Raw genomic sequence first — 27822 nt, 5'->3', positions numbered from 1 at the left:
TGGGCGTGTGTGTCTGCGCGCGGCAGGGGCGCGGGAAAGAGAGAGAGGGAGGGAGAGACCCTGGCACCGCATTGGCCGGCCTGCACAGAGGGAGTGGCCTCGGTATCCAATGCCGTCGGGGGGATGCAGAGCAAACGCGGCACAGCACCTCTGGCACCGACGGAGCGTCTGCACAGAAACCCTGATGCAGTATGGGGGGGGGGGAGGGGGAGGGAGAGGGGGAGGGGGCGAGGAGTTAAGCGGGGGTTAGCGGTTATCCCGCCTTAGGGGCTGAAGCACACTTCTTTGTGAAGAATGGGCAAGGCTGGCAGTGGCTGATGGCAAGCAGGAGATGCCACATGCGCAGCTTAGACCGAATCCGAAAATCTGTGATGCGGCTAGAAATGCGGGGTCCTTTCTGCATGTATTTATCCCATAGGAAGGGAAATTAAGACAGAAAAAGACTGCAAAGCCCCTTTTGTTATGGGGCAGCTGGCCCCTCCAAAGACAGGATCCTCATTATTATGCTTCATGTGCAGAGGGAGGAAGCTGGAGATGAAAGGAGAAAAAAAGACAGAAAGCAGGCGGAGGTGGAGGTGGAAGCAGAGAACAGAGCCCAGAGCCCAGATAGGAGAAGGCAGACTGTCTGACTGAGAGGGGAAGACAGAGAGGATGAGAGGACATGGCAGATTGCAGACCCCGTCAGGCCTAAATGCTGCACTTTCAGATAGATAACAATAACAACAGGGCTGGGATGGATAAAAGGAATTTTCCGTGCACTATAGTACAGATGGAGAACACGAGCATTTAATCCAGCGGGATGGCAAGAATGCGGATGAGGCAGGCGGGCGGCTGCGGGAGGGGCTTGATTGTGAAAGGATGAGGTTGCCATGGAGACCGTATCCCGCACAGCAGAGCCCAGACAGCAGAAGGAGACTCACTCACGGAGCGTCAGCATCTTTTAAAAAACAATACATACCAGTCTCAGTGGACATCATTTAATCAGTTCTTGATCCATCCCTGCATAACATCCACTAGGAAACTAAATTAAACCCTTATACAACCCTTATACTGTACAGATATTTTATTTTTTACATCAGAAATGTAAAAGAATGTGTAACATAAACTATAAAAATAAGAGCAGTTGGGGAAAACCTTCATATTCAGGCAATGCCTGCTGTAAACGAATCATTTCATTTTTTATTGGAATAAAATAAAGCAGCAGGGAATAATTAATATATGCAGATTGATCATAAGATGAAAGTAACTTGAAAACTCTGCTGTATTTAAGTCCACAGGGAAATCACTGCATGTAAACGCATATGTGTGAAAATTTAAGGCGGTGATTACTCTAAGAGTGTGAGCTTCAGGAAGGGCACACTATGCAACAAAAGGTGCAAATTCATTATTTTATATTTGTCCAAAAAATTAGAATTGTAAAAGAAAAATACTAGTGTCTGTTATCGGGGAAAAATACATTGCAGGTTTTATATTACACAAATGACATTTAATTGCTACATCCCATTACTACACATTAAACACATTCAGAAACAGCTAATCTAAGAAAGCACATGACCAAAGCATAGCACCTTACAGGAAGGTACAGGACAGTTGAGCACATCCTTCCATTTTCCAAACTACTTATATTTCTGGGTTGTGGGGGGTCCGGAGCCTATCCCAGAAGCTATGGGCACGAGGCAGGGAACAACCGAGGATAGGGCACCAACCCATCACAGGGCACACTCACACAACACAATTTGGCAACTCCAAGCAGCCTCAGCATGTTTTTGGACTGTGGGGGGGAAACCAGAGTAACTACACACACATGTAACCCAGGCAGAGACTCAAACCCTGGTCCCAGAGATGTGAGGCAACAGTGCTAACCACTGCACCACCATGCCACCCTGGCAAACACAACGGATTACTAATTTCAGAAAGTGCCATCACTTTTACACTGAGAGTGATGGGTATTTGCCATGCAATGGCAGGAGGAGAGGAGCCACGAGACCATGAGGGACATAAGGGGAGCAAAGGGGGAAATGGAGGAGCACAAGGGACACATGGGGGAGAACAGGGGGAGCAGAGGGATAGTAAGGGGGAGAACAGAGGGCACACAGGAAGGAGTACAGGGGGAGCAGATGGGGAACATAGGAGGAGCAAAGGGGCACGTGGAGGAGCACAAGGTGCACACAAGGGGAGCACAGAGGGCACACGGAGGAGTATGGGGGAACACAGGGAGGACACTGGGGGAGCAAGGGTGCACACGGGAGAGCACAGGGGGTATACAGGAGGAGTACAGGGGGGAAAATAGGGCACATGGAGGACCACAATGGGAGTATAGGAGAAGCACAGGGAGCACACAGGAGGCACAGGATGAGCACAGGGGGTATAAGGGGAGTACAGGAAGCACACAGGAAGAGCATAGCAGGCAAATGGGGGAGTACAGGAGGACTATAGAGGGCACACAGGAGAAGCACAGGATGCACATTGGAGGACCACAGGGGGCACACATGGGGAGTACAGAGAGATCACAGAGGGGAGCACAAGAGAAGCATAGGGGGGCATGTGGCGGAGCACAAGGGAAGTACAAGAGGAACACATGGGGCACACAGGAGGAGCATAGGAGGAGTACAGGGGGAGTACACGAAGAGCACAGCGGGCTTTCAGGATTTACCCTGGGGTTGTGGTTCTTTTAAATTACACAAGAAGTCTAATCTACTCATAATTCCTGCATTTCTTGTTTAACCAAAAGGAGCGGAATAAGAAAATGCTTGTTGTAAAATCACAATCCCCATTGAAGAAAGCCTGCCCTTTATCGTTCCGTGTTTAGGGTTTAGAGTCACACTGGATGGAAATTTTGCGTGACTCACTGTCAGCTCCTACCTTCTCGGAGCCTTAAGCCACACTCACGCACACACACTCAACTCCAAGCGCTTTGATGCCAGATTAGTGCTTCTCCACCCCAGCCAGTGTGGCACCGCCCTGGGACGAGGAGTACAGGCATGCTTCCTGTTATCTCCTCATGGCAGAAGACCCTGCATAATCCCATAGGCTCTTCCCCTCACTACAACCTTGAAGTGCCGTGCAATCCACTGGGGGGGGGGGGGGGGGGGGGGGGGGGCGGAGGAGGGCAGTCTCTGTAACACTGACCCAGATCGGTCTATCATGCCTCTTTGGATGCATCTAATATCTGAAAGGTTTTATCTTTATTTAATATAAGCTAACAGATTTAATACATCCACGGGTGCCTCCCACAGTCTGCAGACATGCATTCGGGCTAATGGGCATTTCTAAACTGCCCGTGTGTCTGGTGTACTGGACTGGCATCTCCTCCAGGCTGGACCCCGGCCTTGTGCCCTGTGCTGTCAGGGATAGGCGCCAGGCCCCTCAGCTACCCTGACCATGATAAGCAGTTAAAAACTGGATGGATGGATGGATGGATGGATGGAATAATTCTACAGTTATTGCAGTAACTATGTGTGGCGAATGAAAGCTGTAATGTACAAATGTGCTGCAGAAGGTGATTATACAGCGGCATGTGAGAGTGATTAAGTCATATGCAATTTATTTAAAAGGGCTACAAAGGCAGAATGGCTATATTGATGCAGGGTAGCTGCATGCTTTTGGGGCTGGTTTACGGATCGTCCTATTTAACTATCTGGCATCTATTTACTAAATGCTGGTGAGGTCTAAAGAGTTACTGCTGTTTTCTGACATGCATGATATGAACTTTGGGCTGAATTAGTAGGTGAATTGAGGTATTGTGCGATTAGATTAACTATCAATAGTTAAATGACTCAGTGGGATGTAATTTGCTATTTTGTACTATTACTTGCATATGTGTCATTTTAGCTTTTATTTGGTTCCTAATGAATATAATTTGAGCCCTAACTGGAAACAGTTGTTGTGAATGAGTGTCTCATTGAATGTGATTTTTCTTTTAGATATTGTGTAACCATGCCTACACTAGGGGCCATTTCCTATCTGTAAACCATGTGACTGTTTGGAGTTTCTTAAGCTTATAAAGTGTGCCCCCTCCTGGTCATTGTTCATTATAACACATAGTGTGGATTGTACAGACCACAGCCTTCGGTTGTGATTACAGTATTATTTGATCAAATCGATCTAAATCGACACAACAGTCTTCTTGAACCACAATTATTCTGGCTGCCATTACTACAGGTGTAATTCCTCATTGTGATCAATAGCATTTTGCTGTTTTAAGCTTATATTATAATTACATTGGATTACAAAATGTTTTTGAGACCTATGGTTTATAGACAGGTCATTATAACATGAGAATCCCTCTATACATCACAAATGACTACTACTAGAAGTGGGAAGGAAAATGCGTATAGGAGATGAAAATATTTTTGTATTTAATTAAGCATAAGAGCTGGAAAATTCTGAATTTCGAATCCTGACTTTTCTGTACCTCTGCTCTCCTTTCAAGTCGTTCAAACCCAGAAATACCACACAGAGATGTCAGCAGCCCGAGATCTGCATGTTCTGCACTGAAATAGGTCATGAAGTGGAGGAAGGTGGAACGTGTTGAGCAGCCTACAAAGGGGCACTCAGCATTTGTAGGTTTTATTTGTGGTTTACAAGATTTGTTTCCCAAGTTCTAGAATAGAAGATGGCTAGGAGAGCTGGATGACTAGGAAAGCAAGGAGTGCCAAAATACTCCCTGTATGTGTGTCACCACAAACTTAATTAATTATCTTAATTATTTGCATATTTGGCATATCTCCTGTTCACAGCAATCAGAAGACATATAGTGTAGAGCAGGGGTGTCAAACTCCAGTCCTGGGGGGCCGGAGCCCTGTGTAGCTTAGCTTGTTCCCAGTTCCACCACAAATTAATCAGCTCAAGGGATGTGTGGTAATTAGCACAAGAAGGTGCAAATGTGTTAAATGAAAGGAAACCCAAAAATGTGCAGGGCTCCGGCCCTCCAGGACTGGACATATTTAGCAGATATTTTTACCCAAAGCGAGATTTATTTTTGAGAGAAAGCAGGGTCCACCAGTCCCTGGAGCAACTGGGATTTAAAGGCCTTGCTTAGGGGATTAATAGTGAAATCACTCTGCCAAGTTGGAGATTTGAACCAACGACCTTCCGATTACAGACACGTTACGCCACTTATATAGTAAATTAATTCAGTTGGCAGATTAGGAGGCTGGGACTATCCTTCTGTGAGAGTTGACCGAGTGGTTCTCTGGACTGAGCTGGTGTGACTTTGCAGGGCACGACCCTCTCTTTGATTTGGGGAGCGATACCAGACCATCGTAGTGAGGTGTTTACTCCCCACTGATGGCTGCAGTGTATGCAGTCTAATACCCTCACCACCACTTTGGTATGGCTATTCCATTAGCCTCAGTCACCAACCCATTATTTATGGACAGATGACATATAGAAAGAAACTCTCTAACTCTGGCATGTGTTTGACCAAAGTGCTCTGGCCATCCTAACAGTAAGTACCTGACCATAACCTGTCGCTCATCGTCCGTTGCCATGGCATCTCTAACGCTGTCCTTTTTCGGTTTTGCGGTAGGTGTACTGTTCTCCACCTCTGTGTGTGTCACTCCTGTTCCACATGTTTCCGGAAGGGCTCCTGGGCGGTGATCGCACTAACAGGGTCTTATGCTTACTGGTGCATTCTCCTGTAAGCTTCTTGAGATGCATCAATACCCTCTGACATTGGATAGGCACCTTACCCAGGTCCTGAGAGTTCATCAGATGGACTAGGACCTTGAATTCCACTTGTACATATGGTGCCTGTCAAATGTCTGGACACACCTACTCATAGAAAGGCTTATTTATACTATTCTCTACATTTTAGAATAAAGACATCAAAATTATAAAATAACATATATGGAATTATGCACTGACCAAAAAGAATTAATCTGCTGAGGGAGGTGGGGCAGCTCTGTGGGGTGGGACTCAGAAGGTTGCCAGTTCAAATCCCTGTGTCAGCAGAGAGATCCCACCATTGGGCCCTTGAGGCAGCCTACTGGGAAGCTTCTCCAGCTGTCCTGAAGGAGGTCATACATGTATGCTGAGCACCCATTGGCTGCTTTTCCTTCACTCTCTGTTCAAACTTCTCCAAAACCATCTCTACTGTGTTTGAGTCAGGTGACCAGGTCACGTGATGCGACACTATCACTCTCTTTTGTAGGCAGCTTGGTGTGTCTAAACTCTTGAGTAGTACTGTACATGCATATTTGGGAGGGAGACTCACTTAGATGTCTGGAGCAAAGCACCACGGGCCTCCAGTCCCAACCACGGCGCTGCATCAGCACCCCTTCAGTCCCACCGTGTCAATGGTCACCATACTTCAGAGTGGGCCTCACAATATATCAAAGTTGGCCTCACTATACTTCGGAGTAGGCCTCATCATACTTCAGAGTAGGCCTCATCATACTTCGGAGTGGGCCTCACAATACTTCAGAGTAGGCCTCATCATACTTCGGAGTGGGCCTCACAATAATCCAAAATGGCCGATGCCACAGGGAGCTCTTTGATCTTCTGAAAGGCTAGCAGTTACACTGCACCTCAAAACCACGTGGACCTGGACCTCAGTGATTCATACAGCGATTGACCCAATATAATTTAATGAAAAATTTAACTTTGCTGGTAGCTTCACACCAAGTTTTCTAGTTACGATGTAGGTAGGAGGCAGTTAACTCATTAATAATTATTGATCACTGCTGGATATCTAACACAAGTATTAAACAAGCATTACATTTTATCAAAATAGTTGATTTCAAATTCTTAAATAAATTACAAATTAATTATTTCCACTTAATAACTTCCTGAAATAAAATAATAGGAATACAAAACTATGAAAAAAACTGACGGCTAAGAATTAGCCACAATGGAAGTAACACTGACAAATAAGTAATACACAGAAAAGCTAAACGATTACTAGTGTGGCAGCTGAGAGTGTTTATACATACACACCTGTGCTTCTGTGTGCGTCTATCAGTGTGCTGCACTTTCAGCACATACAGCAAGTGCTGTCACACTGATTTATCTTACAAAATGTGCTTTATAAAAGTCCAGCAAACCAAGAAGCAGTGAAAATGAAGCAAAAATTAAAAAGGGAGATAAACTGCTCTCTTAAAATATACATGGCTTTTTATACCCTCGTCCCCTTCGCCAACCCCCACTTTGGATTATACGCTTCCTGTTGATAATTCTTGCAATCCAGTCAGGCGCTATCTAGGCCACCCTATGAGCCGGGCTATATTTGGCTGGATTAGGACCCCTTGCTGCTTGTGACGTATGTGGAAGCCATTTTTTTTTCAAATAATCAAATGACAAAATACAAGGTATGTCCAAGTCAGTAATGACCTCTGTCTCCAAGTGCACTGCCAGCAGTAACAAATGAGAGCAGGAAGAATATGGAAAACAAATTTTTTGAGACAACTGGGACAGAGCTTTAGAGCTGTGGACATACCAAACTTCAACAGTAATACAAATATTTAATTGGCAGTTGAGATATGTTTAAAATAAATCCCAGCATCAACATCTTGATACATTTAGTTTGGCCATTTAACAGAATGAAGACTTAAAAATACTTTTCATGAAAACTATTCCTGGTAGTTGTGGGTTGTTACTCTCCGGCAGTGATCATCTTCTCCAGCTCCCCAACCCAGTCACACGGAGACTCCTCTTCAAAGTCCCTGTAAACATACACTTCTTATATCACTGCCATATACTGCTGTAGTGTGACAAGAAACTGCAGCAGCAAACAGAGATAAGACCCCAAAAATAACTATTGAATTTTATTGTCCAGTGAACACCATGTCCGCTGAGTCAAGATAAGCCACATCAGATATGTACAGTATGACGAGGGCCTTTAGCTGGAACTCCACCCTGTGGCTGAAAGGTAATAACATGACTTAGCATCCATCTGTGCGATGAATCACAAGGCATGACCTGTGCCAGTGACTGATTGTATCTACAACATAAAATACACCTCAGGTTTGACATCAAGATGTCCATTTGACATGCGGCGCTACCTAAATCCAACGGGCCTCGTCAGCTGGATCTCCAGCAGATGACTTACGTGTCTTCGTCGTCAGACCGTGGCTCCAGTCTGGAGTCGTCAACGGCATCTCCCACAAGTCCGTCTGTGTCATCGCGTCGTGCTGGGGACAGAGGGCCGACCAGGGGATTGTCACCATCTGAAGGGGACACAGAGGAAAGAGAAAGTGACCTTCATACAGCAAGTGTAGCTTCAGACAAGACAGATCAAACTAACTTTGCTGGTTTCATGTGAAACTGCTAGAAAGGAAGGCACTCGGTACAGCTGCCGTATGCATTCAGTCCTGCTACAAGCATGATATCTCTTCTAGTGTGAATGACATATTAGTACCCAAGTCCAATACAACGTTATTGTATTTGTGCGATTTTCAGCAAAAAGCACTAAGCGAACTGCAATAAGGTCTTAGCGAGAAACATTATAAGCACTAACCAATCTTTTGAACCGGTTCTTTTCAATTGGCTGAACCAGTTTTCAAATCTACAAGAATCGAACTTTTTGTATATCTACACATTGCACGTAATGTTTGCCATGGAATGCACGTTTCATTAGTGTACCTGTGAGTGTCGTGTAAATTGCCGGCTTCCCTGTCTTTGCCACTGCTAGTGTTAAACCAATATCGGCTGTTAATAAAGAGAGCAATTTCCATTTCCTGAGTCATCTTCTTCATTAAAATGATTCACGCACTCATCACAATATGTTTATTTTCATTCTGTATGTGGGTCTGCTGCATCAAAAACATTCTGTGTTCTCTCGGGTTGGGGAGTGACATAAAACGAAGATTGTGGTCAATTTCGTTTGGTTCAGATGTCATTTGAAGTAGGGATGCTCATATTGACCGTTTAACCGTTAACCGAAAGAATGAATTTTGACCGATTATTACTATCAGTTAAACGGTTTAAAATGTTTTTATATATATTTTTATTATTATTATTATTAGTAGTAGTAGTAGTAGAAAGTTTTGCGGCATAAATATGCTACACACACGCTATTTGTTAACTCATGGGGCGTTTTCACGTGCAACCACACGTGCCTTCAGACGTATTTTGCCGGGCAAGCAAAATGAAGCGAGCGAAAAGAAGTACTTATTCTTTTTATTTATATAAATTTGTTTTTCTCTGTTGTCGGAAACGATGCAGGTGCATGAAAATTTGACGATGTGTGAATCCAGATTCTGTTCTTAATATGTTCTGTGTGCTGTTGTTCGCACATGTTAAAATAAAACTGAAAAAAAATGTTCGCATATTTAATCAGACACTCCTCAGTTCTATTTTCATTCAATTCTAATTTAATATTCTAATCTGATCAGTTAACGATTAATGTTCGGATAACGAACGCCGGTTGTCGGTTGGGAAAATTAATCTAAATGATCATCCCTAATTTTAAGCATTCGGCCACCTTCACTCACCTGGCCGAAGCACAGTGAAGGTTTTGAAAGCCATGCTAACGGGAGCCTTTTCCAGCAAACTCAGCAGCCTCTCGGGGGGGCTCTTGTCCCATTGCCTTCGATGGCTGATCTCAGACTCCTCAGAGATCAAGCTCCCTGAAGGGCAGAGACATTAATAAACACAGAGCTCAATAAATGGCAAACTGACCACTTAAGTGGTGGGCAGTAAAGCTAGGTCCTTACGTGGGGTGAACTCTGGGCTACTCCTATGTTCTCTGGAAGAGGAGGTGCAGGAGGAGGTGCTGGTGAGTTCAGCATTTCCGAGGACCTCCAGCACGGTCTCCGACGGCTCCCTTGCCCACCTCCTGCGAGGTCGCTCCCTCTCACCCTTACCCATGGGGTCCGACGTTTCAGAAAAGCTTTCTGATTTTTGGCAGAAGAGTGCATGAATTTATCTGCTCTCTGCAGCCCTAAAATCTGTGCAATCAACCACATCAATTACCTTTCCCCAAAAGGTCTTTACAACAACAGTCCCACAGTCTCAGTGTCACCAGGCATCATTAATAATTTGGGAACCTATCACTGTTCAAAATGCTAAACACCAGAATGATGTATGTATACAACAGAAGAATTCTACCTCCCACTGAAGACGATGACAATATGGTCTTCTGCCCAAGGAATGCAGCAACTTTCTCCCCTTCATCCCTCTCCCATCTGGAAGTTCTTCCTTCCTTCATTCCTTCCTTCAGCTCCTAGAGTACAGAACCGTCTAAGAGCACTGACTTTTCTGCTTGGGTTAATATCAAACTTTGGACACCACATCTGTAACACCTGAGCAAGAGAAACTGGTCCCTTGGTTAAATACATACGTGTAAATAAGCATCAGGCTTAAGCTCTCCTCATACCACCCCATTAGCCAAAATTATTCTCAAATGCTGGTATTTCTTAAAGACCAAAAAGTGCACAAAATAACCACAAATCTGTACAAATCAGTTTTGATGAGCAATTATAAGAATCAGTGTCTGCACTGATTCCACAGTTTATTCATTTACACACTGGGAGATAATGCCTGAGCATCTAGCACATGCACGTATATGTACAGACCATATAGTACACAAATGTACCTGGATATTGCACAATAGCCAATCAAGAGACTGTCAGCTATGACCTGCTGTAAGTAAAATCTAGTCAAGGGAACGTCTGAAAATCACAGCTTTTCAGAAACATGTACAAATATTCAAATAAGAGATTGTAAGAGATGTTTTTGATAATGGTGCAAATGTGACTATTTATAATTGTTTATCTACAATTATGTCAGGGCACAAACCTATGCCACTTTACACAATAATGCAGTATAGTCCTCACTGAACCAGTGCTTCAGCCTAACATACAATTTGAGAGGGTGACTGAACTCACATGAAGGGGCAGGTGCTTCTGCAGAAGCCTAGAGATACGATGCGAGGTTAGGATGGTGTGCAGCGAGGGCCGGTCCCGGGGGTTAGTCTTGAACATTTGCTTGACCAAGTAGTGCAGCTCATAGGGCAGGTGAGCAGGTAAAGGTGTGTAGGCACCTCGACACACCTTCAGGATGAGGCTCTTCCAGCTGCTGGCCTGGAACTGATGGACAGCGGAGGGGGCAAAGGTGAGGATGGGACGTGTGAAACTGGACTGGGTAGGGAGAACCGCTCAAGTGGCAGCGGCCAGCGGTGGGTTTGTTGTTTCTGGGGCTCTGATCAAAATGTCACTTTTGGGGCAAACCTCAGATGTAGCAAAAACTAAAGGAATAGCTAGCGAGCAGAGGCTAAATATTGTAGCTAGCTCACTGGTTAGCAGAACAAGCTGCTTCAGCATCTAAGGAACATCCATTTAATATTTAGCGTAGTGACTGTTTGTGGCCAAACCTTAAGGTGATGGCATGTGCTCCCCCATTTCGACAGGATGTGTGAAAGACCAACGAGTCCATTTCCTCACAGGGATCCTGCACGACGCTCACGCCAAGTGGAGATGGATGACTTCAGATCTTCCACTAGAGTATGCAATTAGATTTAAATGTCTTTGCTCTCTCCTTCGCTCTAATTGCGATCTAACTGTGGGTAATTTTATTTTAAGAGGAAATAATCCATCCATAAATTTTCTCATCATCACTTATCCTGTGCAGGGCTGCAGTACACCATGAAGTCCCAGGAAGGCAGAGTACCCCTGGGGAGGGACGTTTAATGGATTTTTAATTTTATTTTAATGAAACTTACTTTCTGATGTTGAACTATTATTACTATTAAATATGTATATAAATGATTGATGACAGAGGATGACAGTATACTTGGCTGCCAAAATAAAATGCATTTGCACTGATGATTTTGGTCCAGATGGTGATGAGAATCATCCCCCTTTCCATGGATCAGAACTTCTGCTTGACCAGAACTTACTGAACTTCACTGCGTAAAGACACAGAACCCCACAGTGAACAAAAAGGTGGAGGAAGAAAGAGAGGACGGATAGCTACAGTGACAGCGGACTCACAGGGTGAGAGAGGGCGCAGAGCTCATAGAGGACAAATAGCTACAGTGACAGCGGACTCACAGGGTGAGAGAGGGCACAGAGCTCATAGAGGACGGATAGCTACAGTGACAGCGGACTCACAGAGTGAGAGAGGGCACAGAGCTCATAGAGGACGGATAGCTACAGTGACAGCGGACTCACAGGGTGAGAGAGGGCGCAGAGCTCATAGAGGACGGATAGCTACAGTGACAGCGGACTCACAGGGTGAGAGAGGGCACAGAGCTCATAGAGGACGGATAGCTACAGTGACAGCGGACTCACAGTGTGAGAGAGGGCGCAGAGCTCATAGAGGACGGATAGCTACAGTGACAGCGGACTCACAGGGTGAGAGAGGTCACAGAGCTCATAGAGGACAAATAGCTACAGTGACAGCGGACTCACAGGGTGAGAGAGGGCGCAGAGCTCATAGAGGACGGATAGCTACAGTGACAGCGGACTCACAGGGTGAGAGAGGGCGCAGAGCTCATAGAGGATGGATAGCTACAGTGACAGCGGACTCACAGGGTGAGAGAGGGCGCAGAGCTCATAGAGGATGCAGCCCAGGGACCAGACGTCACTGCAACACACAGAAAGATCCATCAGCTACTCCAGATGACTGAAGCAGTATTAGATCATGTGCTTCGCTACAGTTTCAGCAGGTAGTCACAAACAGTCTGACTGTCATTGTACAGAAACAGCCGTGCAACCAGCAACTTCAAACTTTATTTATTTATAGTTACCATTACTTTCTGTGTCCCCTTATCCCACATTACGACAGAGACTAATAAAATCCTGCACTCTAACCAGGTTAAAGTCTGTGTAACTTAACGTCAATGGGGTTTATGGGCATTAAGAATCCAGATTGTTTAATATTTTTATCTGCAAAACAGTACACGATAAGAGCTGAATCAGACATAACTACAAACCATCTGAAAAGCAGTTTTACATCTTACCTCTTATTATTGTATGGCTTGTTGTCCCAGATCTCTGGTGACACATAGTAAGGTGTTCCAACATAGGTGTACGCATAGGCCTTTGCACTTTTTGGAAAAAATGAGAGCAAAAGCACGTTTAACAATGACATCAGGTTTTCTGACCCATAAAGAACGACAGAGGACCTTTCTGTACCTGTTAAGAACACATGATGACCCAAAGTCTCCCAGTTTAACAGCGCCATCGCTGGTGAGGAATATGTTCTAGGCAGAAGGAGGAAGAAAACACCGGAAGCAAACAACAATGTGACACAGGTTTAATGAAATGTGGAAAGACGACAAAAAAATACAGGTTGCATCTATGGGGTTTGGCAAAAGAGCAGGCTTCCTGCTCACCTTGGATTTCAGGTCCCGGTGGAGGACTCGCTGATCATGGATGTGCTTTGTCCCAACACACATCTGAGCAAACCAGCTCAGGATCTAAAAAAGTGTCACCGTCACGCAGACATAAAACTCAGGTAGGGTAATTCACCTTGGTGTAATAGGGGGCGCTACTGCAACATACTAGTGCGACATACTTTGGAAGCAACAAGTAAGCAGTGCGCTGTTCAGTTCAGTTGCTGTAGGTGATTACACAAGCACAGGGTACTTAGGAAAATTTCTAGCTGCGATGCCGAATTCTGATTTATTTACACTGTTTTATTACCATATCGGGAGGGAACGGGGTGTTTTTCTGCTGCTTGATCCTCTGTAGCAGATCCCCCCCAGCGCAGTACTCCATGACAATGTACAAATGTCCGTCAGCTGCAGAACAAAGAATACCCCCTGTTAATTATCGGTCATAGTCATGTTTAAGATTAAGTTGTTTCTTAAAAGATAAATGAAAAACACCTTCAAATGAGTCTCTGAAGGCCACAATGTTGGGGTGCTTCATCTTGGACAGGAGTACGGCTTCCCTCCTGGAATTCTGAATTCCCGTCGGACTCTATAATAATTCAGATATAAAAATCTAAGCACGTCTTTCTGTTAATGAGAAAACAATATGTAGTGTGTTGGCAAGGATGACAGTTAAGGGCATTACCTTCGGTAAGCGTATCTCTTTCATCACATATTGTTCGCAGCTGCTTTTCTGCTCGACTTGCAGCGCTCGACCAAAAGACCCATCACCGATTACTTTTAGGATTGTGTAGCCCTCCATATTCAGACGTATTTAAACTACAGGCTGCAAAAAACGCATAATTTGTACGAGTCAATGGGCAGCCGACATTATTCCAATTCAAACAAAATGGAAAATTCGCAAACAATTTAATCATCATATCATTAAAACTGCGCCGTGTGTCTGACGAAAACGAAAAATGTCATTATAATTATTACCTAGTTATCGTTATATTAAAAACGCTTTTCCCGTAGCCGTGCCATTCACAACAATGCCATGCATTGTGCCCACGTACGGGACACGGGTGTGTTTCCGCCTTGTGCATGACGTAGGATGCCGACGTCATTCCTCCATAAAAGCGATAAGCACGAGAACACGTGTGTGTGCGTGTCACTATTTTCAGTTTTGTAGTTAAAAAATAAATTAGAGATTAGGTCTTCAGCTAAGCAGGAATTTAACAGTGCATCTAGGATTTACTAAGAACTGAATTAACAATTAGATATTTAATATGATGAGTCAATATTACGTTTTCATTTAATTTTCTTTATAGATTTAAATGAAAATTGTTGCCAATCTTACAGTAAAGTATTAACGTCAGTGTAATATATCAATAATAGCTATATTTTACAGGCGACAGAGATTCGGGAAGTTAAATTTTGAATTTCGTTTTATCGCAATTTTGCCACTAGGGGGCAATAAGCGCGTATCTCTTTGTAACCTGCCCGGCACCGAAAAAAATCGTGGAGCGTTAATTTAATTGCATTAATAAATTAATAACAGTGCCCTCACATAATCCTGCATTATGGTATCGAATGTCATTTTTGCTTTTCTGTTTCTAGTTTCGTGTCAGTCTCCTCCAGGAACTCATTTTATTTCATCTAGTGCAAACATATTTTAATTTCTCATGCTATTACCAATTGAGGTGCAGATAAGTGATATTGTAGGGGGAATAACATACTGGATACGCACACATATTTATATTTATACGTATATGTATCTTGGAACAATGTTTGAAGGGGCAACAGATGGCCATGGTTCCCTGCAGAGCGATCACCCTGCATCACGTGATCTAAAGCCAGTGCTATATCAGCAGTAAAAATACTTTTGCTATATTTAAGGTATGATGTAACACCCTCTTGTTCTGTTTTGGCCCTCATTTTTTGAATCCCTCAAAGGGATTCTATGGTTGAAAAAGACATTTACGCGTCATTTGACTCTGTCCCTCCTTCAATTATATGATGACGTAAATTACATTTGGGTTAATTTTTATGTCTAGCCCTGAAATTACATAACATTCCAATGCCTAAGAAGTATATCATATTTCTTAAAACTAATTATTTTCCTGAATTAGTGTCACAGATATCCTGGAACTTTGGAGGTATGCTATGCTATGTGTAACAGCTGAATCTACAATAAATGCTTGCATTTTAGTCTGCTGTATTGTAAATTGCTGTGTCTACACTAGACAGCGAGGAGTGTGATCGATTAGACTGATGTGCCTTTAACCAGCCAGTGGACAAGAGTAAGAAAAAACGCGTTATTATCCTGCCAGGAGTTTGCGGCATAATAATAAAGATCTGCATCCATTGCATTGTGAATGGGACAGTTAAGATGAGGTTTAAGGCTTAATTTTGACATGAAAGAAAAGTTAAATGCAGTCGTTAGTCTGCAGAAATTTAGTGGTTATTTCATGGTATTATTATAGTGGCAGCATCGAAGCTTAGCGGGTAGCGCTGTTGCCTAGCTCATGCCACCTAATTACTGACAGATTCACAAAATCCTAAAGAAAGTAAACGAAACTGGAGTTTACCTAGTTGTAAAATCACAAATATACCACCAGGTGGAAGCATGTACACCTCTGAATGGCGCCCTTTGCATAGTCTGGCTCAGAACAGTGTTTACCAGCTGTGTTTGTTCAGGGACATCCCGTTACAAATACCCAATAGCTGGTCAGTTTATCGCAGTCCTCTTTAGACAGGTGAGAGGAAAATAAAGATAATTTGTATCTGAGGAAAGGACTACCATTAAAACTTTTGTTTTATTTATTTAATTTAGGGGAAAAGTTCCATAACTCTGCTCTTCTCAAGCCAGTAGAGACTGCGGTTAGTGCCAATGTACTGGTGTGTGTTTGAGCCACACCCCTCCACCCCTCCAGTTGTGTGTTCAAGGCTGCCCCAAGGTCTACCTCGCTTTTTTCTTTTTTTTGGATTTTCCTTGTACCTGTTATGGTTTCTCTGTGTTACTGTTTTGGTTTACTCTGCCTCTAACACCGTCATGCAATTTTTATCAGTTTTCTTTCACCTCTCCACCTGGTGTATGCAAAATATCTTGAATTAATGCTCTGTGAAATTACTAGCTGATATTTACAAGAAACTCATGTGCTCTGTTTGAAGACAAGTTAGCATCTGTATTGTATGAAGCCCTTGGGCGTCGTCTTGATTTTTTTCTTAATTGGCAGTGCTTTTTGGAAAATATCTTCAAATGTTGTAATTTCTTGTAAGCAGGTATGCACACACATGACATTATTAAGCTTGAAACTTGCCCACCCTTATGTCTAGGAGCACAGAGTACCTGACTTTCACTTGGCCCTGGGAGCCCTGAGTACATAGCTGTCTCGCTTGCCCCAAATGTGTCAGCACACGATGATCAGACATTTGTTTGATGCTTTGTTACAGTGGCAAGTGGTATCAGTCATCAGTGGAGATGAGAGAGAGAGAGATAGAGAGAGAGAAGAGGAGTGCTGACCTATTAAATTGTGGGATCACTGAGTGAGCCCCCACCCCCCCCCAGAGTGCTGATTGAGGTCCCCTGTGTGGGCACTGAGCCCTGTACCCATGGGGAAAGGGGCAATCAAGAAGAAGACCAGGGTCTTTATTGAGCCATGTGCAGTTTAGTTTGTTTCCTGACATTTTATTTTTTTTAACAGGGAATTCAAATAACCCACAATGGACTGTTTCATTACAGAGTTACATCAACTGACAAATAGTCACCGATAACTTATTTTTGGTCTTCAAGAAGCAGATGGAATTGTATTCATAACAATTGACGATGTGAACGTAGTCAAACAGCTTTGTGAGACAGAAACACGACTTTTCAAGTCATCTTATTGTTTCATGTGCAGTTGGTCTGCATTTCATCGAACGGCATGTTTCTGGCCCAATATTGTTCAGGATGTCGGGTTGTGAGAATGTCTCCACTGCCGGCACCTGTAATTATGTGACAACCTCGCTGTAAATCGCTTAGGATTGATGGGGTTTCAGCATCTGTCTCTGTGATTCAGGGCTTCACCCGCGGATGCGATAACTAGGGCAGCTGCGGCGTCAGACCCATTATTCGTGAATATAAATGACTCTCGGGATTAATATTGCATATAAATCAGAAAATCGCGGCTTTCAGCACAGTTTATTTTCACGCTCCCTCCTGAGTCGCAGTACCGAGACAAAGCGGAAATAACCCAGCGAGAAATAAGCTAAACAAAGTTCTTCGTCACACTTTCGTATTGCTTTTTACACTTGAATGAACACACCGCATTCACAAAAGCAATTTATTTACATATATGATCAAATAAAAGCATTCATTATGTAAAAAAAAAATCATTGTAATATTACACAATATACATGTACGATAACCATCACCAAACGGGCACATTAAACATTCAATATTCAGAGATATAAGCGAATGGGATCTTCGGCAAAACAGCGGGGATGAAGCTGACAAAGTCATAATGGACTATCGTTATTTCAAAACTTGAAGATGATGTGTATTAGATGGAAACGGTTTTAAGAACGAATTGTTAAATGTGAGGCCAGTAATCCCCATTGCATTGAATCTTTAACAAAATTCTTCCGAGCAACACGTGTATTCACTGGAGAAAACTTCAATGCACATCTAAGGCTTATCAGCCAGCCATGAAGTATGCTGAGAAAGCTTCTTTCGTAGCAGGATTCAAAGGAAGTACGACTCTGAAGGTCATGGCATAATGTACGTCCATCTGCGTATGAATGAAGAACAGGGAATGGCGTTCTGAAAAATGGAGCCAGAGTAATTACCCCTGATGGGAACTGTATAATGATTATTGATATATAACTCTAATCACTGAAGCGTAATATTCTTGGAAATGTGAATAGTTTTTATTTTAATTGTAACATTTATGAATTATATTTATGTTACAGTACCCTGGGGATCAGGTTGAGAAGACTGCCATAAAAGTGCAAATTAATAGTGTTGTTTTTCCACTGTGGGGACAAGCAAGGACAAGGTGGAATTAAAGCAAACAGGGCCAAATAAAGTGGGGGTTTATTACATTTCTTTTGATATCAAGGTGTGGACTGTGACTTAAAAGGAAAAAAGGCAACCTGACCTCCTGAGGAAATGAAAAGGGGGGTTATAAGCAGGAAGGTTTTTATAAATATACATTTAATAACATACTTTTGGGAACATTGATAAATTGTTTACATTTGAATCAATTGTAAACCTAATTTTACCTTAATCAGTGGCAGTTTGGTTAGTCTAAGTTTCCTGTATTACATATGTATAAAAACATAAATAATAATCAGTCCATGAATACTTAAAATGTTTACAACAAATATGCAATGCAATATGCTCTTAAAAATCAGGACTGAACTCCATTAGTCAGAATCATAATACATACATTACAAATAAGTGACTGCTTATGTGAAACCAAACTGCTTTAATGTGAACTAGATATAGATTTGCTTTTCTATATTGTTATAGGCTTTTGTTGTATAAATGTACAAATATACACGCTAATATGAGATATATAAAAACAGTCCTGCAATGGTATTACAACCAAGGTGTTTGGTCTCTTGTGATGCGTCAGATGACCAGCCTTGAGGAATGCTGGGAAATGTGGTTCCAAGCGTCCCACCCCATCGACCGCAGGCTTAGTAGGGGTAGTGCTTCTGTCTCTTCCCGGCGAAACAGGCCAGCCACATACACACCAGAATGGCCAGGGCAGCACCCCCTGCAGTGCAGTAGAAAGCCCAGCCGATCTCACAGGACCCTACAGAAACAAACATACAAGGAAACCAATGGAGACTGAGTGGCTTGAGTGTATCCTGGTATTTTATCCTTTTTGTCCCATCATGAGGATGGCATGGTGCCTCAAACAGCCAGCCCTGCTGCCTCAGGCCCCCAGGGCTGGGGCTTTGAATCCTGCCCTGCCTTAATGTTTAGTGAGCTTGTATATTCTCCCTGCGTTTCATAGGCCAACAGACATGCAGTTACTGTCCCTATTCCACCATGCGCCTCATACTGTACTACGTGTGCCTATTGTACACCCTGCATTGCTCTGAAAAGCCTAAGCTACAGGAATCCTCGGGTGGTTCAAAGAACTTCATTTTAGTTTCAACTTTTTGCAACTAATGAGCAAAATATAGATCAAACGAGGAGATGGCAAGTTTCCACCCAGACCCGTCTAGTATATCTGACTGTTAAATTGATAAAAATTAATTTCAAGGAGATTTGGGACCATTTCATATGTTACGGTTGCTGTATTTGCATTAAAACTTATACAGTGCAAAATATAAGCTAAATCTTTTAAACAAAATGAGGATAACATGTTAAATTAAAGAATTTTAAAATAAGATATGTATTTCACTAATCACCATAGGCCAAAACTGTTAGAAGTATTTCAGATCTCATTTTGATAGGTCAAAACCATCAGGATATCAAATGCATAGTTACCCAGTTGATTTCCAGAGTCATACAGTTAACCTATTTCTTTTTTCTAAATAATTATTTAATTTTTTTAAACAGGGAATTCAAATAACCCACAATGGATCCAGAAACTTGATGCAATCTAATTATACCACCTGCCGTCACTTTTACTTAAAACCTCTGACTCTGAAGCTCATTGAATTGCTCCAGCGGGTGGCCAATTGTCAGTTTAGGACACTCAGCATTTGTGGACTTTGAATTACTGGAAATTAAACCGGGAATAAAAAATGTACAGCCTTCTTATGTCGAACTTCTGCAGAAGTTGCTTGAGCGATGCTGTGGGTAATGGACAATGTTGTTCCCTGTTCCCTTTCACTTGTGTTTCATTTCATCTTCATATCTGATGCATATTAAAAGGAATATCTCATGAAATACAAAATCAGACTATTTTCATTTCTTCAGCTCTCAGTGCAGCTAAATTTGGACGTAAGACATTTCAAAATATTATGATAAAATTCTTTTCTTCCAGATAAGAAGAAAAAGCACTCCCCAGAATATTGTAATAATGAGCTCCTATCAAATACTTGTATGTTGTTAATGAGTTAGATCAAAGGCAAACATCTTTTCCTTGCACTGACATGGACTCTTGCACATTCTGTACATTTACCAACTACACATGCATGCTAAGTTTATATCAGCCAGCCTGCATGTGACCATTGTCTCTTTATATATTGACTGTATGTATGAGTGACAGTTGGAGACAAACATAACTGGCCAATACACCTGATTCTGTTTCTGCAATTTACAGCCAAGGGTGCAGTGATGATTTTGGGAGGTTTTTCTCAGCAGGGTGGGTGGTGTTGGGGGAACAGCTTGGATCATGGCTGGGAGCCGACACCCAGGCTCTCGCCTGCGCAGGCTTCACGAACAGGGGGGGGGGGTCGCCACAAGCAGCTGACGTTGACATGAATAGGTCTCTGCTTCTCTACATTCTCTTTCCCGATTCATCTTAGATGTGTGCGATTGGTCTGAAGCCTGCGTGGCGTTTGGGCCACGGCTGTCTGGGCTATCGCGCGTGCACGTGACTGCACAGACATTTCTGCGCAGGCGGCTGAGAGACTTACCCAGCTGAAACTGGTTTGAGTTGTTGCTGCAGGTCTGCCTGACTTCCTCACTGTCCCATCCCAGGGGGTAGAGGGCACATCCGGATCCGATCAGCAAACCTGCACACGCCAAGGACAGCATCGGGGGGGGGGGGGGGGTGAGTTATCTGTGCTTCCCTCACATTTCATACAATATTTCCAATCAACCAATCAATAAATTCGGGATAGAAAAGATTCACCCAACCATCATCTTATAACCACTTGTCCAGTACAAGGTGCCAATCCCAGGAGGCACAGAGCACAGGCCTAATCCCCCACAGGCCTAATCCTAACCCCACACATACCCAGCCAGGGATGGGGTCCAAACCCAAGAGGCGTGAGGCTATACTGCTACCCACTGAGCCTCAGTGCCGCCGTAGAACTAAACAACGTGGTCAGATATCTTCATGGTCGCACTTCATTCAGCTGTGTAAATCTACAGCTATGCACCAACACTCAATCATTCTACCAGCGGCTGACCATCTGTCATTAATAATATCATAGGCATTTTTCAAGCACCTCTTGAAGAGTTTCTCAGGGAGAGAGAGCATGGAGAGTGAGAGGCAGAGGGCCACCCAGGGAGACAGAGATTTAATATCATCTGTGATTACAGAGAGGAGGCAGAACGGCTGCACACTCTCACCTTGTTATCCTATCCCTCAATTTAGCATTTCACGAATATTCTCCTGAAGACTAAGGCTACTTTCAGCCTTGTCTGTCATCAAGAAAACTTTCTCTATATGGCATATTGAGATCTCCATGCTCCCCTCATGAAGGAGTTAACAGTAAGGCACACGGATGCATGACCAAGACTTGAAAGACTCATGCTACCATAGCCGTATCTGCCGGAGCTCACATACTGCACTCACCTAACTGTTTGCGCTGCCTCTAGTCTCCCCTACTTTGGTAAATTGCACATTTTATTTCCTCTACTCCTCCTGGGCTGTGCTGCCTGGAGACCCCAAAATATCAAGATAACCTGCCTACCCTGCTGCCTGTGACGTCTCCACTACCTGTGACGCCCTTCCGGCCTGCTCGCCCTCCTGCCTGTGACGCCCTTCCGGCCTGCTCGCCCTTCTACCTGTGACGCCCTTCCGGCCTGCTCGCCCTTCTGCCTGTGACGCCCTTCCGGTCTGCTCGCCCTTCTACCTGTGACGCCCTTCCGGTCTGCTCGCCCTTCTGCCTGTGACGCCCTTCCGGCCTGCTCGCCCTTCTGCCTGTGACGCCCTTCCGGCCTGCTCGCCCTTCTGCCTGTGACGCCCTTCCGGCCTGCTCGCCCTCCTGCCTGTGACACCCTTCCTGCCTGCTCGCCCTTCTGCCTGTGACGCCCTTCCGGCCTGCTCGCCCTCCTACCTGTGACGCCCTTCCAGCCTGCTCGCCCTTCTGCCTGTGACGCCCTTCTGGCCTGCTCGCCCTCCTACCTGTGATGCCCTTCCAGCCTGCTCGCCCTTCTACCTGTGACGCCCTTCCGGCCTGCTCGCCCTTCTGCCTGTGACATCTCTCCTTCCTTCCCTGTTGCTGTACCACTGTTCATCCTGCCATCAGAAGCAGCATCAGCACCTGCCTGCCATCACCTGCCTGCCCCCCTGCTTTGAAACTCAAATGTTAAAACTGGGACAGTGTGAATTGCGGCTTCTCCATCTTGCTCATCTGACTTCCTCTGCTGCCCCCTGGAGGATGGGCTCCCCCTTTGAGTCTGGTTCCTCCTGAGGTTTCTTCCTTCTAGGGAGCTTTTCCTTGCCACTGTCGCCTCTGGCTTGCTCACTGGAGGCAATGTAATGTTGTGAAAATGCACTATAGAAATAAAATTGAACTGAATTGAATTGAATTGAAAAAATACGCCACTTCCGCAGCATTAAGCTAAACCTTGGCGTTTATCTGAGTCCTGCAGGACACCATCCACAGCAAATTAAAACCACTGGTTTTGCCGGGCTGTGCAATGTGTTACAGCTGTAAGGAAGATATTAGAATGTTTCATTTAACAATGGCCCACTTATGAAAAGCACTCTGGTGCCATAATAACTGTAATTACACTGAATACCACTGAGCTCACCACTGTATTAGAATTTACAGCTTTTAGGAATATACTCCAGGACAGTGTATCTGCCTCTGTCCACCCTGGGCCTGAATTCCTACTAACAGCTTCCTTATTCATACAGCCTTTCAATTAAATGATAAAACGGTGTGTCTCAAGCAGACAGGTTGGGCTCCTTCAATCACAGATGTCATGGCTCAGTGTCACAGGAGGACACACTGTCATCTCATACACAGAAGATTGTGGGTTTGAATCCCACACATTTACACGGCCCGGTTTCCTCCAGCTGTCCTAAAACATAAAATTTAGGTGAATCTGCATCTTTAAATTACTCATTGTGTGCATTCATGGACCTGCACCACGTCCAGGATGCCTCGGTACATCCTGAGAAAGGTTCAGGGATCTCCTCGGCCCTGCACTGGATAAGCAGTTGGCAGATATGTGTATTTGTATAAAGCAGACCCACTCCATGCCCTTTCAGAGCTGATAGCATAGCTGTGAATGCAAGGAATATAAATGGAAAGCTCAGATTCTATGCTGTAGTGATTCCCTGAAGGACCTACAGTGAAAGTGGACCTTGGAGCTATGGAACCTGATGGTCCCGATGAAGGAAGCACTGTCAGAAAAAAGTACCAATTTGCACCTTTGAGGGTACAATTACTTGTGACTGGGGCTGTACCCTCAAGGCTCTGCCAATTATACTCTAGCTGTGGGTAAATGTACCTTTTAAGGTACAGAAATGGACTCTGAGGAACATTGGGGATACATTCATGTTGTATATGCCTTGGGGGGGGGACTGTACCCTTTCCTGACAGTGTGCTGTTACTGTTATGCTTTCTCACTGAATATTAAACAAAAAGCTGGAATTTTCATTTTCATTTGCCAAGTAATGCTGTTAGTTAAAGAGGTGTGTAATTGGATTTAATTTCCCCTCAGAATGAAGTAGGAAATGTGAACGCACCCACATTCACACACTCTGAAGGTGACATTGGGGGAGGGGCTGCCTTTCTCTCTCTTAAGACCCCCCAGTTTCTCAAACGTGACGCTCGCGCAGAAAAAAACACGCAATAGTGGCAATATGGTTACAGTGTCTGAACTGAGGTGGTCCTGCACATTTCATTCAGGCGTTTAATTTCTCTGGTCTGCTGTCTACCCCGAGGGCTTAATTATGTCAGACCTCTTCTGTCTTGATTCCAGCCTGAGCCACTGAGAGAAAGAGGAATGGAAGCAATGGGAGAACATTCTGGAAATGGAAACAGGAAGTGGGCAGTTACATGACTTACATTACTTTGCAATGAACTTGGGGTGTGTGTGTATGTGTGTGTGTGTCTGGATTAGGTTTATATTACACTATGAGGACCAAATGTCCCCCACAATATAATAATATAATAAAAACCTGCTTTTTGACGCGGTGGGGACCATTTTTCAGGTCCCCACAAAAATCTTCGAATGCAACCAAAAAAGTACAAATTCTGAAAGTTATTTTGTTTGGTTACTTATGGTTAAGGTTAAGGTTGGGTAGGGATGAAGGTGGTCATGTTGGGATTAGAGTTTACCCATTAGAAATGAATAAAGAGTCCCCACAAAGGTATAATCACAAACCTCTGTGTGTGTGTGTGTGTGTGTGTGTGTGTGTGTGTGTGCGTGTGTGTGTGTGTGTGTGTGTGCGTGAGTGAGCATTTAGCCCACAAATAAAAACATGAAACAAACATCTTGTGGGCTCCCCTAATTCCACGTCCTCTGACTGACAGCACAAAAACGTCTCTCGTAAGTCCCTGGTATTTGTGTGGCCTGTGCTGTGTGATGATTTCACATGGAAAAAATCAGCTGAAATACATGCTCACGGTCCCCAGGGCTGTGTGCTTATATCAAGCATGACAAATTCTCTAAAACTCTGTTTCTCAACCCGGTTCTCGGGGTCCCCCAGACAGTCCACATTTTTGCTCCCTCCCAGACAGTCCACATTTTTGCTCCCTCTCAACTCCCAGAATTCATCCATTTCAGCAAGATCAGGCACAGAGAAACACTCTGGTCGTACCGTCACAGGCTCTTAATGTTCCCCTCACTTCCTGTAACACACTAAACAGTTCTGAGGTCTGTGTTGATTTCATGCCCACAGACCAGAAGCATGTTAATCTGTATAATTACAGGCTCTGCTCCTCCAGGAAAAATACCTTCAATTTCATAAAGTTTTTTTGAAAGTTACAAAACCTGCAGGGCTTTGTAGGGTGTTTATGTCGGGTGTAAACAGCTTAATCTTTATATTCCTTTGCACCTTCCTCTGCAGTTAAAATCATGATAAATGCACCTCGAGTTACTGGGATAAGCAGTAAATGAACTATATCAGGGGGACATCTGCAAAATTTCTACAGTCTAGAGCAGAACTGAGCATCTTCCTATGATAGTGAAACACTGCAACGTCCAAGGTGAGAATAATTATCTCACCTGCTGTAAGGGATACAGACAAGATGCAAAGTAAGCTGAAGGCTGCACATGGTATTTTGTTGATTTTTCCTTGTGTTTTGTGTGTGTATGAGTCTAATCTCAGATATATATTTTTAAAGTTGCTATGGTGACCATTGAGGATGGGTGACAGCCATCCGCATGCGGATAGATGTCAGGGAGAGTAGCCTCCGAGACACAGCCAGTAAATCCCTAGTCTGCCTGGCTATTTTCCTATTGCCTCCCTTAGGATCCATTCCGACGTGGCTTTTGGCCATTGAATCTCGTGCTGGAATTCCTTTAAAGGGCTAACCCCCCCCCAAAAAAAAAACCCTGCCCCTTTATCTGCAGGAATGCAGAAAATTCAGAGGTTTTCTTTCGATGGCCTTAATAAAGAGATTTAAATTTATTTCTTAAGAAAGACCTGGGGGGGCTTGGCGTGGGGGGGTGGGGAAATGGAGAATGAACCTGTTTCAGCAATGAGCAAGAGAGAGAGAGGGAGGGAGGGAGGGAACAATGGTTGGTGTGGGAAGGATGAAAAATCCCCCCCCCCTTTGATGGTGGGAGAGGAGGGAGGCTGGTGATACCTCAAGTGACTGGTGAAGCAATCTATGAAGGGTATCTGGGGTGATGAGCCTGTTATCCTCCCTCTGCACACCATGTCACCAAACTGGGGGGGCTTGGTGGGCCATAGGGTGGGGGGGGGCGGCGAGAGAGAGGTGGATTCTGGGTCATCCACGTGTTTTCCTATCTGAGCTTCTCACAGGATGGGCTGCGCAAAGGGGAGGAATGTTCCCTGTGCTCTTAATCTCCCTGCAGAGTCTGTGTGTGTGTAACAGCTTGAGAGGAAAGGGCGAGTAAAGCCACGTTCCCGGCATGATTTTTCACAGCCGTCTCCCAGCAATCTCAGCCGGCAGGCTCAGAAAGCGGCGGAGCGGCGGATAGAGAAATCCACTTCGGAACACTGGCTCTGACAGGCTGGCGCGTCTCAGCCATACATACAGGATCAACGCGCTTAAAAGGCAGCGAGTTAAAATTCCATCTCCATCCCTACTAGACTCTTACAGCTTATGAAACAGGCTTTTCAAGTGGAAAGGGATGGTTTCCAAACTTCCAAACATATTTGATTTTAATATGTACCAAGGGGAGCGCTAATGTATTTGAGTCGACCTGTGAAGGCACCTCCTGATCCCAGTGCTGCCGCGCGGCCGGATTTGGCTCCAGAGCAGTTTCTGACATGCTGGTTGGTCCCGGATGCTCCGATTCCCATCCGCCGCCCTGGGTGTGGGGCCGGACCTGGCACGCTGGCCTTGTTTATATAATGCTTTATCCCCGTTTACTCTCCTAACGGGATTCCTGAGAAAAGCCATAGCGGGAGATTACTGCCATAACGTGCCCACTGGCAGCGCGGTGCTCAGCTGAACCCCCGCGGGCCGCTTAATGCCCTGCCAGCCGGGGGTACGACAGGAGGGCAGGCAATAACATCCATCCATCCATTTTGCAGGACTGCTTATCCAATGCTGAAGCTGGATCCTGTCCCAGGATGCATGGGGATCAATACATATGAAGGCCAATTTGAACACCAGGTCACCGAACATCTGTGGGAGCAAACTGAGCAGCTGGAGAAACTGCAGATAAACACAGGGAGGACGTGCAAACTGTACACATGCAGAGGCCCAAACTCTGCAGGGGAGAACTGACACTCACTACCCATAAGGCCACCCACTACCCACAATGCACCCCACTACCCATAATGCCATCTACTACCCACCATACCACTCACTACCCATAAGGCCACCCACTACCCACAATGCCCCCCACTACCCATAATGCCATCTACTACCCACAATACCACTCACTATCCATAATGCCATCTACTACCCACAATACCACTCACTAGCCATAATGCCACCCACTACTCACAATGCCCCCCACTACCCATAATGCCATCTACTACCCACAATACCACTCACTACCCATAATGCCATCTACTACCCACAATACCACTCACTAGCCATAATGCCATCCACTACCCACAATGCCCCCCACTACCCATAATGCCATCTACTACCCACAATACCACTCACTAGCCATAATACCACCCACTACTCACAATGCCCCCCACTACTCATAATGAGAAACAAAAGCAGCTCATTGCATACAGGCAGCTCTACCACAACAGTGATTCAATGCATTTCAGATCTTTATGTAACATCAGCTTTGGGACAGACTGAGAAACGGTTTTCTGTATTTCAGCAAAAGGGGAGTGATATTTGCGGAGAGGGTCAGCCACAGCTGTGAACAGCCTTATGAGTTCACCTGTGTGTGTGAGGCAGTATCCCCACTTCTCCAGAGGCTTTATTGTTATGTGTTTAACCATAATTATAAGGGCACTTCTGCATTTTACCAGGCATTCATTCAAAGTAAAAGGAATCTCGTATGCTGTGCCCAAATTCACCTGAAAGTGCCTGAAATGTCCATATCC

General features: G+C 44.4%; 2 protein-coding genes across 4 annotated transcripts in view; both read right to left on the bottom strand.

The window, feature by feature from the left end:
* Window positions 1-6573: 6573 nt before the first annotated feature.
* Window positions 6574-14350, bottom strand: nek3 (NIMA related kinase 3). Of its 3 annotated transcripts, XM_023826040.1 has the most exons (14): window positions 14258-14350; window positions 13965-14105; window positions 13775-13868; window positions 13590-13687; window positions 13280-13363; window positions 13080-13147; window positions 12905-12991; window positions 12474-12528; window positions 10830-11030; window positions 10051-10165; window positions 9657-9836; window positions 9435-9569; window positions 8051-8168; window positions 6574-7664 (listed from the first exon to the last, which is right to left on the bottom strand). In XM_023826040.1, exons 2-14 carry the CDS (start codon window positions 14079-14081, stop codon window positions 7595-7597), a joined length of 1422 nt encoding a protein of 473 aa, XP_023681808.1. In that variant the 5' UTR covers window positions 14082-14105; window positions 14258-14350; the 3' UTR covers window positions 6574-7594. The 3 variants fall into 3 exon arrangements, with proteins under 3 accessions (XP_023681808.1, XP_023681809.1, XP_023681810.1); XM_023826041.1 differs by having other exon boundaries at window positions 13965-14350; XM_023826042.1 differs by lacking the exon at window positions 9657-9836.
* A 3072-nt stretch (window positions 14351-17422) lies between these two features.
* LOC111851296 (LHFPL tetraspan subfamily member 6 protein-like) overlaps window positions 17423-27822 on the bottom strand; it is a 38564-nt gene continuing 28164 nt past the window's right edge. Inside the window, exons 4-5 of the mRNA XM_023826063.2 lie at window positions 20843-20941; window positions 17423-19062 (exon numbers count right to left, since the gene is read on the bottom strand). Coding sequence (XP_023681831.1) covers window positions 18944-19062; window positions 20843-20941 — 218 coding nt within the window. The 3' untranslated portion in view covers window positions 17423-18943. The remainder of the gene's footprint in view (window positions 19063-20842; window positions 20942-27822) is intronic.

The sequence above is a fragment of the Paramormyrops kingsleyae genome, chromosome 17 (assembly GCF_048594095.1).
Source record: "Paramormyrops kingsleyae isolate MSU_618 chromosome 17, PKINGS_0.4, whole genome shotgun sequence".
Classification (NCBI taxonomy): Eukaryota; Metazoa; Chordata; class Actinopteri; order Osteoglossiformes; family Mormyridae; genus Paramormyrops; species Paramormyrops kingsleyae.
The sequence above is the reverse complement of the archived record's forward strand: the minus strand, read 5'-3'. Positions and strand labels throughout refer to the sequence as shown.